The sequence below is a fragment of the Ursus arctos genome, unplaced genomic scaffold, assembly GCF_023065955.2.
Source record: "Ursus arctos isolate Adak ecotype North America unplaced genomic scaffold, UrsArc2.0 scaffold_20, whole genome shotgun sequence".
Taxonomy (NCBI): Eukaryota; Metazoa; Chordata; class Mammalia; order Carnivora; family Ursidae; genus Ursus; species Ursus arctos.
In genome coordinates, this window is record NW_026622875.1 from 30,638,899 (window position 1) to 30,654,695 (window position 15,797).

The window sequence follows — 15,797 nt, forward strand, 5'->3', positions numbered from 1 at the left end:
ACATGATTTTAAATTGAAGACTGTCTATGCCTTGGAGTCAAGTTTCCATACTCAACTATTCCAAAGTTGTAAGACAAAAACTTATTGTGTATAATGGTAAAAGAAGATGCTATCTGTGTAGTTCGGGGTGCATGACCAACAGGCTTCACATGGCTATGACAATTACAAAAATCCTCAGATTAGAACATAAACAGTAAATGTCCCTTTACAGCATTTTTCTTCTTGAAATAATGCATTAATTAGCTAAGTTTTATCTGATGTCAGTGAGAAGTATTCTAGTAATCAGCTTTATTTATTTATTTTTAAAGATTTTATTTATTTATTTGACAGAGAAAGACAGCCAGCGAGAGAGGGAACACAAGCAGGGGGAGTGGGAGAGGAAGAAGCAGGCTCCCAGCAGAGCCACCTAATGGGGGGCTCGATCCCAGAATGCTGGGATCACGCCCTGAGCCCAAGGCAGACGCTTAACAACTGCGCCACCCAGGCGCCCCTCTAGCAGTTAGCTTTAAAAAAAAAATTAAAGAGGGGTGCCTCGCTAGTTCAGTCAGTAGAGCATGCCACTCTTGATCTGGGGGTTGTGGGTTTGAGCCCATGTTGGGTATGGAGATTATTCAAAAGTAAAATCTTAAAAAAAAATAAAAAGGGGGGGGAGAAACCAAATCATCTGGTGGTTGTGCGCTCATACTAAAACATTAGCATTGGGTTGGAACTTCAGAGCTGGGGCCCATACATCAAAATCCCTGAATAAATAAAAAATTATGTCAGATTATCAAGATCACAGAAAATATTAGTGACAGCTACTACTAAAAAAAACAACTGGGGGCGCCTGAGTGGCACAGCGGTTAAGCGTCTGCCTTCGGCTCAGGGCATGATCCTGGCATTATGGGATCGAGCCCCACGTCAGGCTCTTCCGCTATGAGCCTGCTTCTTCCTCTCCCACTCCCCCTGCTTGTGTTCCCTCTCTCGCTGGCTGTCTCTATCTGTCAAATAAATAAATAAATAAAATCTTTAAAAAAAAAACAACTGGAGAGCAGGCCTCCAGATGTGTATTTTGTTTGCTTTCTGTGTTCCCATAAAAGTGCTACTTTCTGGCCAAATTAATGTATTAAGAAGAATATATGGACTCACTGCCTTTTCAACTGAAAAGAACCCTTCCGATCACCCAGTAATTCTCTTTATTTTAGGGATGAGATAAAGGTCCCTGTTTAGTGAAGGACAGAATAGTTTTAAGAAGTCCAATTTCCCAGTGGCTCCTATTTGTAAATGAGCTTTTAAGCCCAGCAATGTCGTCTAAGCAGTCTGGCCAGGCCCGCGAGTACGTTGGGACTAGGTTCCCAGACTTAGCCCCGCCACCTCCTTCCCCAGTCCACCTTTAGGCCATCGATTCCATTAATCTTCTCTGTGAAACCACAGGGGCACCCTAGTAGGTCCCCTGCCATCTAGATTCCAGAATTATCTGTTCGTTTGTCAACGTTCCCTCGCCCAAACCTCATGAAGGTTGTGAATCAAGTTGAGTGCCAAAAACACACCTTCTGGGGCGCCTGGGTGGCACAGCGTTTAAGCGTCTGCCTTCGGCTCAGGGCGTGATCCCGGCGTTACGGGATCGAGCCCCACCTCAGGCTCCTCCACTGTGAGCCTGCTTCTTCCTCTCCCACTCCCCCTGCTTGTGTTCCCTCTCTCGCTGGCTGTCTCTATCTCTGTCAAATAAATAAATAAAATCTTTAAAAAAAAAAACAACACACCTTCTGTATCGCTGTATACTTGTCTCCTGTCATAGAGTAGGTGTTCAATAAATTTTGTTACGGCAAACAAGCGTCCAGCAGACCAACTGTTGCCCAAGGGAGGGGAAAAAAAAGTGCGTGGTGAGAGGAGGAAAGAGAAGATTTAGAAAGTTGCGTGGGAACCGGGCACCGTAAGATAAGTGAGAGATTACCTCCTTCTGCAAACTGACCCTTAGAGGTAAAACCAGCCCGGCTGCGGGCAAAAGGCAAGGGAAGAAGAGTGTTCATCACAGGTTGAAGTCAAGTAGTTCTCTTCCCTGGTAGTAATAAATGAGAGGAAGCAGATTTGACACCAGGTTCTGCTAAAGTAGGACGCTAACCTTAAAGGCAAACCTTAACCTTAAGGTCAAACGAACATTCCTTCCCTCAACTTCTTTTTTAAAAATTACATTTCGCAGAGCGGGAGGAGACGCCGGCAACACTGATTCTCCGGAGCCTGGAGCAAATCCGGGAGGAAAGGAGCTGAGGGAAGTGAAGAGGTCGCGGGCCCACGGATGCGGATTCCGGCTGGGGCAGCCTGAAGCCACCACCTTCCCGGCGAGCCCCGAGGAGCGCCCTTCGCCTTTCGCATACCTTTAGGTGTCGAGGGCGGAGGAGCGGCGGCGCCCACAGTCCCACCCGTAATTGGGACGTATGTTGGGCAGCTCTCACGTAGGTGCAGCCGCACCGCCGAGCTCCGGGACCTCCCGGCCCTGCTGTTGGGCACCGTCGCCAGGGAGACAGCGTGGGGCATGCTGGGAAGCCGGAGCGAGACTGCAGGGTGCGGGGCCCCGAGGCGGAAGTGTGCACCGACCCAAGTGGGCGGGGAAAGACGATCAGGCCTGAGCAGCCTGGCTTCCCTAACCTGACAGCCGCCATTTCGGAGCTAACTTCCCGGCCCTCTTTTAGCGACCTCGCGCCTCCAGGCCCAGGAGCACCTGTGCCCCCGGCGCCGTCTGGCACTACTGGCTTCATGGAACCGAGCTTCCCAGTGACGTCATACGCGGAGACTTCCGGTTCCCGCTCTTGAGGTTGTACTCCCACGTGCGGGCGTTTCCAGCAGTGGCTCCTGCAGTCTTTTAATGGAAGGGCTGGTGCTCTGGGAGGAAAATGCAGGTGGGCACTGCTGCAGTCCGGGTAGAGAGTTGTGAGGGTTGTGGTGGCGTGATGTATGAAGGCCTGTGTTTGACAACTAACATCAGACCTTTTGTGCACCTTTCTCCTGTCCAGGACGCGTTTGTTCAACAACTATTGCAAGGTCCTGTAATTAGTTTAGGATGAGTTGACATGGCCTCTGTTCGCATAAGCTTTACAAGACATAAATAAATAACTGCTATGCCGGATAAGGTGCTGCAGGTAGGGCTAAAATTAGGGTGAATTGAGTTGAGCGCAAAATGCAAGGGGGTGCACCAAAAGTCTGTAAGCAAGATAAATATATTTTAATGCAATATATTTAAAAATCAAAATGGATGCAAAAGACATCCTCGATTGACAAAATCTCATGGTTTTAAATAAAGACAGTGCCATGCTGAGCCATACTGGAGTGTGAGGCCAAAGGAAAAGCTAGTAACACATGCTGTGACTTCAGTTAGCCAGATAAGGAACGATATTCTTGTTACTGAACCACATAAGCAAGGACAAGAAGATGGAAAGAGCCTGTGGTTAGGGCGCAACTGGAGAGTTAAGTTCCTGCATGCTTATGAAGTAATTTTCCTTACTGAAAACGATACCAATTAAGATGGGACTCACCACAAGCCAAGGCCTAAAAGAAATTCCCAGAGTATGATTGTCAATAAAGAAAAACTGGATCCACATCATTGACCTTACACACTTCAGGTACCTGAGGCCCAGTGCTCTCTGATATATTACTTATGAGATTGAGGAGGGTATCATTTTTATAGCTTAGGACTTTTTATTTTGACCCTACACAGATATTCTGTGTTGCAAGTTGGTGACTGTTACCTATCTCAATATCGGAATCCACAGTAGTCTCTATTAGTATGTCAGTAATGGACTTTAACTCATTTTCTTTTAGAATCAAGAGCCTCCATCCCTATCCAGAGATTAAATTCCATGAAACCATTGCATTTGTGCCTTGTTAACAGATGGGGAAAGCAAAAGAGAATGAAAACGCACTCAGCTAGCTGGTGCTGCCTGAGCATCTAGGTAAGAATTGAGATGCTAACACCTAATATGTTCTGTTTAAAGAGCTGTTAATAACATTTGCTGTTGGTTTTCGGTGCTGGAAATGAGTTGGTCCCCAGTACACAGCATCAATTGAAACTGTGTTCTGTTGTTTTAAACAGAAAATTCTTCACACAGTCATCATGGGTATTCGAGGACTAATGAGTTTTGTGGAAGATCACAGTAATGAGTTCTTCACTGATTTGAAGTTGCGAGACACAAAAATTGTCATTGATGGCTATGCTCTCTTCCATCGTCTTTGCTTCAACTCAAACTTGGAACTCCGGTATGGAGGGGACTATGATTCTTTTGCAGATGTTGCACAAAAATTCTTTGAATCACTGTTTGCTTGTAATATCTGTCCATATGTTGTATTAGATGGAGGATGTGACATTTCTGATAAAAAGCTTAAAACGTTAAAGGATCGTGCTAGAGAGAAGATCCAGATGGCTCATTCCCTTTCTGTTGGTGGGGGTGGATATGTGTGTCCCTTACTCATCCGGGAAGTGTTCATACAGGTTTTGATCAAGCTACAGGTGTGTTTTGTCCAGTGCTTTTCAGAAGCTGATCGGGACATTATGACACTGGCTAATCATTGGAATTGCCCTGTGTTATCATCTGATAGTGACTTTTGCATCTTTGACCTAAAAACTGGGTTTTGCCCATTGAATAGCTTTCAGTGGAGAAATGTGAACACTATCAAAGGCACACAAGACTGCTATATCCCTGCCAAATGCTTTTCCCTTGATGCACTCTGCCATCACTTCAGTAATATGAATAAAACTCTACTACCTCTCTTTGCGGTGCTATGTGGAAATGATCATATTAATCTGCCCATCATCGAGACATTCTTAAGTAAAGTACGTCTTCCTCTTGGAGCTACCAGTTCTAAGGGGAGGAGACACCACCGAGTATTGGGACTTCTGAATTGGTTATCTCATTTTGCGAACCCTACCGAAGCACTCGATAATGTTCTGAAATATCTTCCAAAAAAGGATCGCGAAAATGTTAAGGAAATTCTCTGCTGTTCCATGGAAGAATACCAGCAATCTCAGGTGAAGCTGCAGGACTTTTTCCAGTATGGTACTTACACCTGTCCAGCCACCTTGAATCTGGATTTACCAGAATGGGTATTAGTGGCTCTGGCCAAAGGCCAGCTATCTCCTTTCATCAGTGATGCTTTGGTGCTAAGAAGGACCATTCTTCACACACAGGTGGAAAATATGCAGCAACCAAATGCCCACAGAGTATCTCTGCCCATCCGGCAGATCATCTATGGGCTTCTTTTGAATGCCTCTCCACGTCTGGAAAATATGTCCTGGAATGCATTGCCTTCTCAGCCTCTAGCTTTCAGTGAAGTGGAAAGGATTAATAAAAATATCAAAACATCGATTGTTAATGCAGTAGAACTGCCCAAGGATCATTCTGACTTAAGCAAATTGACTGAGGTAAGTGTTTGTAACACTAATTTGATTTCTGTAAAGTAGTTTACAGGTTAAAAAGTGCTTTCATGCTTATTATCTCTCCTAATATAACCAAATGAGGTTGGTTGCTCTAGTCCCATTTCATAGCGGAGAAAACTAGGACTCAAAGTAGGTTACTGTGTATATGTCAGCCGGAGAGTTACAGTGCTAGGACTCGAACCCAGGTCTTTTAGCCCCAGATCTGCCATTTCTACTCTACTTCAGTAGTCTGTGTTATTTTGCAGTTATTACTACTACTCTGTTGATATTAGCTGTTAATAAATTGGGGTCATGTGCCTTTAGAAAAAAAGGAAAAGGAAAAAATTCTGAGCTGCAAAAAGAAGTGTGCCTTGAAGGTATTGATCATAGGCATAATGAATATCTTAGACTGCATCAGATTTCAATTAACAAGATTAATACTGATGCTTGCTTGGGTCTAATTTTTCATTTTTATCAATGAGGACCTTTTTTTAGGCTTTAGTTTTATGGCATCATGATGATTAGGTTGATACTGAAAATATGATTCTTAGCCTAATTCGGTGTTGTTTAAACCTGAATAACACTCAGACCAATCCACTTTTCAAGGTAAAAAAAAATGTATAGATCCCAGTGTTTATATTATTGTTTGATTATATAAATATATTAAAAATTACAAATAGAGGGGCACCTAGGTTACTCAGTTAAGCATCTGACTCTTGATGTCAAATTATAAATAGAGGGGCACCTAGATGACTCGGTCACCTAAGCATCAGATTCTTGATTTCAGCTCAGAGTCCTGAGATTGAGCCCCGAGAAGGGCCCTGCGCTGGGCGTGGAGCCTGCTCAAGATTCTCTCTCTGCCCCTCCCCCCTTACACCCTTGCTTGGGCTCACTCTCTCAAAAAAATTATAAATATGAAACTGCTTATGCTAACACAAATTTACAAATTAATTGCAGATGAACTTAAAATACCAATTGCAGTACCTATTGAGAGTTTTCTTAAATCCAACTAATATTCAGATTCATGAGACTCTCATACCCATTTCCACTCAAGCATGTAGGACAGCAACCATAGCTTCCCAGCAGGTTTGAATCAGGCTTTCCTTTCCTGTGGGAGTTTTTGCAACAGTCTACACCAGTGATTCTCCACTGGGGTGATTTTGTCCCCCTACCTCCTACAGGGGACATTTGGCAATGTCTGGAGACACTTTCGATTATTACTACCTAGGTGGTTGGGGGAAGGAGGGATGTTGGTACTGGCATTTAGTGGGAAGGGGCCAACCATGCTGCTAAACATCTTAAAATGCACTGGATAGCCCCCAGTGCATTATCTGGCCCCAAATGTAGTAATGCCAGTAGCTGGCCTACACTGCTGACCAAGGGACTAAACTCTTTAATCTCCCCATTAGTGCCAGCTCAGGCAGGAGGAAATGAAATCCATATCAGGTGGGTAGCAGTGCCTCTTGGCTTTGAGGAATGACTGCTAACGGGAACAGTGTTTCTTCTGGGGGATGCTGAAATGTTCTGGAATTACTGATGGTTGCACAAGCTTATAAATACACTAAAATCACTTTAAAAGGGTGAATTTATAACATGTAAATTATATCTCAGTTAAAGAAAGAAAAAGTCTCACTGGCTTACTTCCCCCTCCTTTTTTATAACAATTCCAAAACATAGCTTCCAGAAGGCTCCCTGCAAGGGCCATGCCTAATTATAGGTCACTGTGCTCAGGGACGCCCCATGATATGATGTCCCCATCTGGTGTTTACAGTTCATTTATAGTTCAAATGTAGATGCAGTTTTACAGGAGTCATTTTTACCATGCTAAGTAACACAGCTAACTTTATCACATTTCCAGGGTTATAAAAGTAGAAAGTTGAGCATAGGCCAAAATCCAAACAGAAGGGATTTATTAAAACTTTACCCATACCGATAAAATTGAAATTAGCAACATTCTAAATGATGGTGTTTGTTAAAATTACATTTCTCCTCACAACATAAATGGTGCTGTGATGGAGAGTTTTTAAAACTTTTTTTATGGCTTTATTGAGAAATGATGTACAGTGAAGTGCCCATATTTAAAGCGTGCGCTTTAATGAGTCTGATGTATGTTTGCATCTGTGAATCCATCTTGCAATTAAAATAATGAATGTATGCATCACTCCTAAAAGTTTCCCCTTGCCTCTTTGCAATTCATCCCTCCCTGAGTATGTACACATAGCAAAGTACACAGACGATTATACAGCTTGATGAATTTTCACCAACTCGACACTTCCATGTAAAGAATGCCCGGATGAAGACACCTTATCAGCACCCCAACAGCTTTTCTAATGTCTGGTTCAAGCACCCCGTCTCCCACCCCCTGTAAACACTATCCAGACGTGTAATAACATTGAATAGTTTTAACTTTTTATATCTTATAAAAATGGGATCATATAAATTCTCTCATCTGGCTTCTTTTAGTCAGCATGATGTTCGTGAGATTCACATCACTGTTGAGAAGCTGTAGATCATTTAGACCTCATTGCTGCGTGGGAATACACCACAGTTGATTTTTCCATTTTGCAGGTGACGGGCATTTGGGTAGTTTGCAGTTTTTGGCAATTATGAATAGTGCTATGAACATCATTCATTGAACACATTATTCATTGAAAATGTGGACACATTTCTGTTGCATATACCACTAGGAGTGGAATTTTAGTAAGAAGATAGGCGTGTGTTCAGTTAACAAGATACACTGCCAAATGGTCTTGCAAAGTGGTTTAACCAGTTAGTATTCCCACCAGCAGCTTATGAGGGTTCCTCTTAATTTACACCCTTCCTGACACTTGTTTTTTATCCTTTAAAATTTTTTTTTAGCTATTCTGATGTTTATAGTGGCATCATTTTAGCCAATTTGGTGGGTGTTAATTTGCATTTCTCTGATGACTTATTTGAACACCCTTTATGTGTCCATTGGCCATTTGTATATTCTGTTATATAATTTTCTGTTCAAAGCCTTTTGCCCATTTTTCTGTTGGCTTTTTATTTTTTTTTTTTTATTTTTTTTTAAGATTTTATTTATTTATTCGACAGAGATAGAGACAGCCAGCGAGAGAGGGAACACAAGCAGGGGGAGTGGGAGAGAAAGAAGCAGGCTCATAGCGGAGGAGCCTGATGTGGGGCTCGATCCCATAACGCTGGGATCACGCCCTGAGCTGAAGGCAGACGCTTAACCGCTGTGCCACCCAGGCGCCCCTGGCTTTTTATTTCTATATATGGATCCTTTGTCAAATAACATGTAAACAGACTCTCACATTCTGTAGGTTGTCTTTTCACTCTAGTATGTTTTAATGAACAGAAGTTCTTAATATAGTCCAATTTAAATGTTTTATTATTTATGATTATCACTTCTGTGACCTACTTAGAAAATTATTGCCTACCTCAAGGTCATCACAGTTTTTTTGCCTTTCATATTTAGATCTATAATCTGTCTACAACTGATTTTTTTGTGTATGGTGTGACATAGGGATCAGGGCACGTTTTCCGTCATATGAAAATCCAGTTGAGTCAATGAGTGTAGCATGCTGATTATACTCCTTGCTAAATGGAGATGACAAGTGTAGTGTTCTCATCACTTACCTGTATTCAAAGTAGGGTGAAATTTTAGTTCACTTTCTGTGTGGTGAGATCTTTTGGTTTTCCCTTGGCATACACTCATCAATTCTGTGTTTAGCTCAATGTTGCTAACTCTAATTAGCACATGATAATTCTAAATGGTATCAGGTGCAAATGTGATTCCAAAGACAAATGCAGGTATACAAATAGAAATTTTGTGATAGTTATCTGTTCATTTTGAGGTGGTAATAATACTTTATCTGCCTTGTGCCAGCTGTTGTAATAGAAACTGTACTTATTTAATTCCCACAGTAACAACATAGGGTAGGGTTTCCATTTTGGTTATGTTAGTTGCAGTGGATAGAGCTCCACTCAAGTTAACCAATGAGAAGTTAATCATAAGGAAAGGTGGAAGTGGATTATTCTTTGGGAGTAAGGCAGTGCCAAAACCAGCCTCTCTCTGGGTGTCTCTGCTTCTCTGTAGGATTTTCTTCTCCAGGTTTGTGCTTTCCTTCCCCTCGGGGTATAGGAAAGGAGTTGTCACATGGGGTAAAACCTAACCAGATTTAAGGGCTGGGAATACAGTAGTTCCTCTTTTGGAAGGGGCTGAGAACTGGTGGATTACATGAAACATCTTGTGTAATTCATTATAATGCCCATTTACAGATAGTCAAACTGACTGTAGAAAAGCTCAGAAACTTGTCCAATGCAGTACAGTTAGTAAGAGACAGAACACCTCTGAAGTCAAAGCCCAAACTCTGCTTTATTTCCTTAGCTTTACTTGGTGTGTTTTCCTACCAGTTGAGATCATAAAGAAGAGTTTTTGTTTTACTTTAAGTACTTAATTGCTATTCCCCATGGGAGTGATTGATTATACTGTAAAGCATTTTGTGTATTTCTAGTTTATCAGTATCAAAATTTTAAAACCAGTGATTATAAATCATTATATTTAATACTCTCATGCCTCAGTGATGAAACTGTTTTGTCAACTATGATGTGTTTTATTTCAGGTTAACATGTCCATTCCCAGCTGTCAACACACTGATTGACTACAAACTAGGTTTTAGATGCTGAGCAATGTTTCATCCTTTCAGAAAGTTAAGAAAGAAATCCTTTTCTGGCTGCATGTAGACACTAGGAATACAACTGCTTTTTCTCAAAGTTTGATCGTAAAGTTCTTCTGAAGGTGCCCTTTTAATAGTCCTAATTTCCTTATTTGTAGAAGTATGTGACCTAGAAGGTCCCTTACGGTTCCTGAGATTCATTAAGGCAAAGTTATTTCAAGAAGCCTGAAACCTCATAGCTGCTAACTTCAAACTTTTATTTGAAGTGCACTCTAAAGCGTGGAGTAAAAGTGAGTGTGGTGTGTTATTGTAAGGACAGTGCAGGTAATCCTTAAATACTCCTATCCCCCTTGAATATATCTCTCACCTACAAGCAGCTACCTTGGAACAATCCATGTGGGGAAATAGAAAGATAATAAAACGTTCACCCGGGTAGGGACATGAGACAGGACCCATACAAACAGAAACTTGTATGATATGCCACAAAGGGTGCATATAATCTAAGTGTGCCTTCTAGAGGTGATCGGTAATGGTATCATGAAGAAGGTGGGGCCTCAATAGTCACTGGCAAGTTAAGAGTAGGGTTAAGTATAGATCTTTGTTTCTCAAAGCAGAATAGTTAAAATGCAGATAGCTTCCTGGGTTCCTCTCAAACTTACTGAATCAAAATTTAGGGGGTGGGACCTGAGAATTGAATCTTTTAAGAAGCTTCCCAAGTGATGTATCCACTGCAGATGTTCACCAGCTTACATGGAGGATGGAATGATATGAGCAAGGGCTGTGTAGCGGGGTAGACAATATATCCATTCAACCATATTTATTAAGCACAGTGTTTTAAATGCTTTGAATGTGGCTAATTTCTTTCCACAGTAAGATAAGAAACTGACAGAGCAATTCATTTGTATTAAAGTCTCTTCATACTAGAGAAAAAAAGACATTCCCCAAAGTAACTTGCAGAATGTTTGGTATGTATTTTCAGCTCTCCTTGGCCAAACGGCAGATACTTCTATTAGAAACCCTGAAGGTGAAACAGACCATCCTGGAACGAATCCCTTCTTCATTGAAGCTGCCCATTTCTGTCAGTTGCTACTGGTTGCAGCACACAGAGTCCAAGGCAAAGCTACATCACCTCCAGGCCTTACTGCTAGGGATGCTGATGGGGCCCTTGCATGCCATAATAACTAGCCCTGGTAGGTATCTGGAAATTCCAGGAGTATATATCTGTATGTTACTTGCATATAATCACAAGTTTCAACAAACGAAAAAATATTCTTGGATTATTTACTCCAAGTTATATCCAGAACTTAGGAACGGAGGCACTAGAGTATCATTCATTCATTGGCAAATGTTTTTTGAGCACTTGTGTGAGCGTGAGGCTCTGTGCTGCAGAGCTTGACTACAATGGCACAGCAGTGAGGATGTGCTGATACTGCTTAATCCCACCTGCTCTGTGGCACCTAATGCTTTCATCTATGAAGTGTGCCGGTTACATTCTGTATTCCATGTACCCTGGCCTTATCAATATAGTGGCAACATCATCATTAGAAACGGATTTAAAATTGTCCACTGGTGAAGCTTCTGAATACCTACAACCATAATAAACATTCATGCTTGTGCTGTTTTTTTTACTTTCTCTCCACTGTAAGTTTCAATTAGTGTGTTAGTGATGGCAGAAATAATAACTCTTCTATTATAGAAACACACTTTAAGGCAGTTTCAGCTGCGTTTAAGTATCAGGTGAAATAAATGATGCACTGGAGCACTTCAGTTCTCCAGTGGAAGCTTATGAATGCTGGAACACTTTATCTAAACACGTATAATCATTATCACACTCCAGCACAGTGCTAATATCTAATCTAATGGCTGCTAGTCACGTGTGGCTATTTAAATTAAAACTTCAGCTTCTCCTTGACACTAGGCACATTTCAAGTGCTCAGCAGCCACCTATGGCTAGAGGCTGAATTGGACAGCACAGATACAGAACATTTCCATCATTGCTGAAAGTTCTGGTGGATAGTGCTACTCTGGAGTTTACTTTTTTAAAGTAAGTTAAACGAGAGTGAACCAGTATAGATGCCAGGACACCCCAAGTGTGAGAGTAGTTGTCAGAAGGGACTGTTGTTCTAGGACAGCCAACTTAATGCAAAACAAGTTAAGGCCCACTATTAAGACATAAGTTTAGGGAATTTTCTCTCACTGAATAATTGTAGTTTAAGACCATTCTCAGGGCACAAGCCTGTGGTTTTTACCGGAGTCCAACAGAAGGGGCACGTCAAGGGTCTGTTTGTTTTCTTTTAGGAATTGTGGACCCCGCACCCAGGCAGGCTCAGTGCCTTGCTGCTCGCTAATTGGTAAAAGGTGGGCCTCCTTTTTATTACTTTCAAGTTGGTCCAGTGTCATTTTGCACGCCCCTGCATAAGCAAACGTACAGAAGCTTACAGTTGAACACGCGCAGCACTGTTCATTTCCTAGGGTTGTTGCTTCTTGCCTGTTATCCTCTACTGTGTGAAGGAGAGGATGACCATATTCTCCTTGAGTCATGCTTTTGTTTTCCTCCCACAAAGCGGAAGTTAAAGTATGCTTAGAACACAGAGGCTGTGTAAGTGCACTATAGCATAGGGGCCTCCATGGAAGGAAACTTAGTGAACAAGAACAGTGAAGAGAATGATATTTAATAGTAATTTGTATTTTTCAGAGAGACAGATTTACGGTTTGGGGAGTTCAGATGCAGATGTGTTTAAGGTCAGGTAGTAAACCAGTGGAAGAGATATTAATTTAAGGAAAAAAATAAATAATTTGGGGTTGAATAAAGTTAGGTTGTCATTAAAAAGGCATTTCAGTATAAATATTTCAATTTATACAGCAAGGCTTTTACATTGACGTTAAAATAGTAAAGAGCCAGAAGAGAAAAGCATTTTGGTTATTTAAACTAATTTTTTTTTCTTCATGGAATTCAAAGTTCTGTATATAGGGAAAATTACAAGCTATACAGTGTTTTTGGAAATACTGCCCTTGGGTTGTTTCTTTGTCTAGATAAGGAAGATCTGCAGGAGGATGGTGCTAGGATGTTGTATGAAGAGTTCCAGAGAGTGAAGGAGCAGACGCGGCCGGGCACGAGACTGGACTTAGACACAGCTCACATCTTCTGTCAGTGGCAGTGCTGTCTGCAGATGGGGATGTATCTCAATCAGCTGCTGTCCACTCCTCTCCCGGAACCAGACCTAACTCGGTAAGCACCACGGGAAACTAGTTCAGATGGCTGCACACAGAAGTAAATACTTTTATTTATACTTAAAGCACATAAGTTATGTTTAAAAAATTAATCTTAGTATAACTGGATCACTATTATAGCTGAAGAGCTGGAAACAGGAGAAATATTCATTTTTTTTCATATTCCCAAAAAGTTTCCATAATTAGATCAAAGATTAAAAAGCCAGCCCCTTCAAGTAAAGAAAGAGGCAGTTGGTAGGCTATAACTCATTCCTTCATTTCTCTCAGGTCTTTGTTCAAATATCACTTTATAAAGGCTTTTTCTGATTACCCTTCTGGAATATTATTCTCTACTTCCCGTCACTCTAGTCCTTTTTCTCTTTTGGATTTTTGTAAATTGCATTTCTTACCACTTGGCATACTGTTCACATATTGTTCAAATATTAAATGCCTATTCTGTGCTAGAGTGTAGTGAACAAAACATTTTTTTTTTTAAAATCTCTGTTGTCATGGAGTTTTTATTATAGTGAGATGACTATTAGACACTTCCGTGACCTTTATCTAGGGTTTTTGTTTTGCCAGGTAAGTATGAAGAAGGGAGGGGCAGCCTGTATGCCAGGAAGTGATTATGTTGGACTATGGAGTTAAAGCTGAGTAAGAAAGAAAGGATATCAGTAGGGTGTGAGCCAGTGAAAAAGTGTTACATTCAGTGGATTGGGACATCCTGGTGATTGTCCATCCAGGAGATCCCAGAGGGAGGGAGGATAAAGGGGAGATTTCTTAGCAAATGGAGCTGAGACTATAGATATGCTTTGTCTCTCCCCACTTGAATGTAAGCTCTGTGAGGACAGGGAGTTAGCTATTTTATTTATTTTTGTAGCCGCAGTGCCTAACATAGTAAGTACTCAAATATTTGTCCAATAAATGAGTGATATGAATGGGGGCATATAAAATATGCTGGTGTGACTTTAAATGTTTTAAGGTATAAAACTTCCTAAGCAGTAAATAGTGTTACTGTATCCCTGGGCCTACTATCTGAGCTAACCCTTGAACCTTCTACCAATGAGATTAACTGGCCTTTGACCTATGGATTCTTTATGCCTTTCCTTAAACAATTTAGGTCATTCTTGACTGGATCCTCTCTAGTTACCACAGATCCTTTTACAACAGAACAGAGAAAAACAAGACCAAACAGTTCTCTTCATAATGATTTCAGCAGGACTGTTCCTGCATCTCAGCATTACTAGAGCTTATTAAATGATCTTACACTGATTAAATGATGGTTCTAGATCAGTTCCTAAGGCACCAGTTGGTCAACTCTGACATCAAGTTATATATTAAATTTGTGGCTTCCAGTTCATCCCATCTCATATTTCTGAAGTAGGTTCTCAGTGCAAGTGAATCAGTGAACTTACAAATGATGCCACTAAATTTTCTCATATTTCAACAGACTGCCTGTTTGGTTTATCAGACATTTTTAATTCCTTTTCTTTGAAGTATTACGAGGCCTTCTCAACTTTTGGCTAGTTGCAGAACCAGCAGGCATCTATCGTTTGTTGATAAAAAGTTTTTAAATATCACCAGCCAAGTTTGTAATAACAACTCCATTCCTTCCTTTAAGGAACAGATTTTTTTAAAAGTAATTTTAGTAATAATTTGATAGAAGCAAAAAGAGCTCTCAGTGTTTAGCTGCATTTGTTGAAGGCATGTTAATGACTATTGTCTCTGCCACTGAACCTATGCTTTACCAACACTCTTTTCTCTCCCATTGAACAGACTATATAGTGGAAGCCTGGTGCATGGACTATGCCGACAACTGCTAACATCAGCTTCTGTAGAAAGCCTCCTGCGCATGTGCCCTGAGGCAAAGCAGCTATACGACCATCTGTTCAATGCCACAAGGTCATATGCCCCTGCTGAATTATTCCTACCAAAGGGTAAATCAAATTCAAAAAAAAGAAGGCAAAAGAAACATGGTACCAGCTGGTCAAAGAACAGAGTGGGAACCACCTCAGACGCTAGATGCTGGTATGAGGGAAGCAATCGTTTTGGGCTATTAATGGTTGAAAACTTGGAGGAACAAATTGAGGTCTCAGAATTTGAATAAACTTAGTCTGCAATCAGATGTATAATTCTTAAAACTTTTGTTACCTCTCTTGAAATGATTAACTGTTTTATTTAGAATCTATTAGGGAATAAACATTGTAAGAGGCAACCTTTGAATCCCAAGGTATTTTTTGTATTCTGCTTTTAATAAATACAACCTGATTTAAGAAACTTCTGTATTTTCTTAAACACTTGTGAAAGCATGTTTGTACTTCTTATGTTCCATTTCAGGAATAACCTTTCCACTATAACAATTCAGCCAGCTATGTTTCCAAAAAAAAAAAACCAGAAGTCCTACTTCAATTATTTCCTATAAGCAGAAGCTGTGTTACTATTTCAAAACATTTTTTCTTCTCAACTGTTTCCTCTTCATCCTTTATTCTGACAGGTCTGAGGCCTTGGAAGAGAAAAGTGAGGGTGTCAGACAGAAAGTA

At 41.0% G+C, this 15,797-nt stretch overlaps 3 protein-coding genes across 17 annotated transcripts in view; 1 reads left to right on the forward strand and 2 right to left on the reverse strand.

Annotated features, from left to right (window-relative positions):
* NEK11 (NIMA related kinase 11) overlaps nt 1-2,563 on the reverse strand; it is a 244,767-nt gene extending 242,204 nt beyond the window's left edge. For 7 of the 10 annotated variants that reach the window (XM_057315970.1, XM_057315969.1, XM_026497009.4 and 4 more), the window contains exon 1: nt 2,355-2,563. The gene's annotated coding sequence lies outside the window, so the exon portion shown is untranslated. Of the gene's footprint in view, nt 1-1,742 lie in introns of all 10 variants that reach the window. The other 3 variants (XM_057315967.1, XM_057315968.1, XM_048216227.2) reach the window with 3 other exon arrangements.
* Nucleotides 2,564-2,702: 139 nt separating this feature from the next.
* On the forward strand, nt 2,703-13,166 carry ASTE1 (asteroid homolog 1). Of its 3 annotated transcripts, XM_057315972.1 has the most exons (6): nt 2,787-2,876; nt 3,796-3,926; nt 4,067-5,392; nt 11,027-11,237; nt 12,346-12,405; nt 13,081-13,166. In XM_057315972.1, the coding sequence occupies exons 3-5, from the start codon at nt 4,088-4,090 to the stop codon at nt 12,393-12,395; spliced, it is 1,566 nt and encodes a 521-aa protein (XP_057171955.1). In that variant the 5' UTR covers nt 2,787-2,876; nt 3,796-3,926; nt 4,067-4,087; the 3' UTR covers nt 12,396-12,405; nt 13,081-13,166. The 3 variants fall into 3 exon arrangements, with proteins under 3 accessions (XP_044239341.2, XP_057171955.1, XP_057171956.1); XM_057315973.1 differs by lacking the exons at nt 11,027-11,237; nt 12,346-12,405; nt 13,081-13,166 and adding an exon at nt 9,994-11,018; XM_044383406.3 differs by lacking the exons at nt 11,027-11,237; nt 12,346-12,405; nt 13,081-13,166 and having other exon boundaries at nt 2,703-2,791; nt 4,067-7,547.
* ATP2C1 (ATPase secretory pathway Ca2+ transporting 1) overlaps nt 12,704-15,797 on the reverse strand; it is a 160,714-nt gene continuing 157,620 nt past the window's right edge. For 3 of the 4 annotated variants that reach the window (XM_057315964.1, XM_057315966.1, XM_048216224.2), the window contains exon 28: nt 12,704-13,268. In XM_057315964.1, the coding sequence (XP_057171947.1) occupies nt 13,173-13,268 (96 nt within the window). In that variant the 3' untranslated portion in view covers nt 12,704-13,172. Of the gene's footprint in view, nt 13,307-15,797 lie in introns of all 4 variants that reach the window. The other variant, XM_026497001.4, reaches the window with a different exon arrangement.

Bases quoted from the DNA above. Each gene is read 5' to 3' on its own strand.
- ASTE1 (XM_057315972.1), top strand. From the start codon at position 4,088: ATGGGTATTCGAGGACTAATGAGTTTTGTGGAAGATCACAGTAATGAG. The intron at 5,393-11,026 runs GTAAGTGTTTGT...ATGTATTTTCAG, and splicing joins ACTTAAGCAAATTGACTGAG to CTCTCCTTGGCCAAACGGCA. The intron at 11,238-12,345 runs GTAGGTATCTGG...GTTTTCTTTTAG, and splicing joins TGCCATAATAACTAGCCCTG to GAATTGTGGACCCCGCACCC.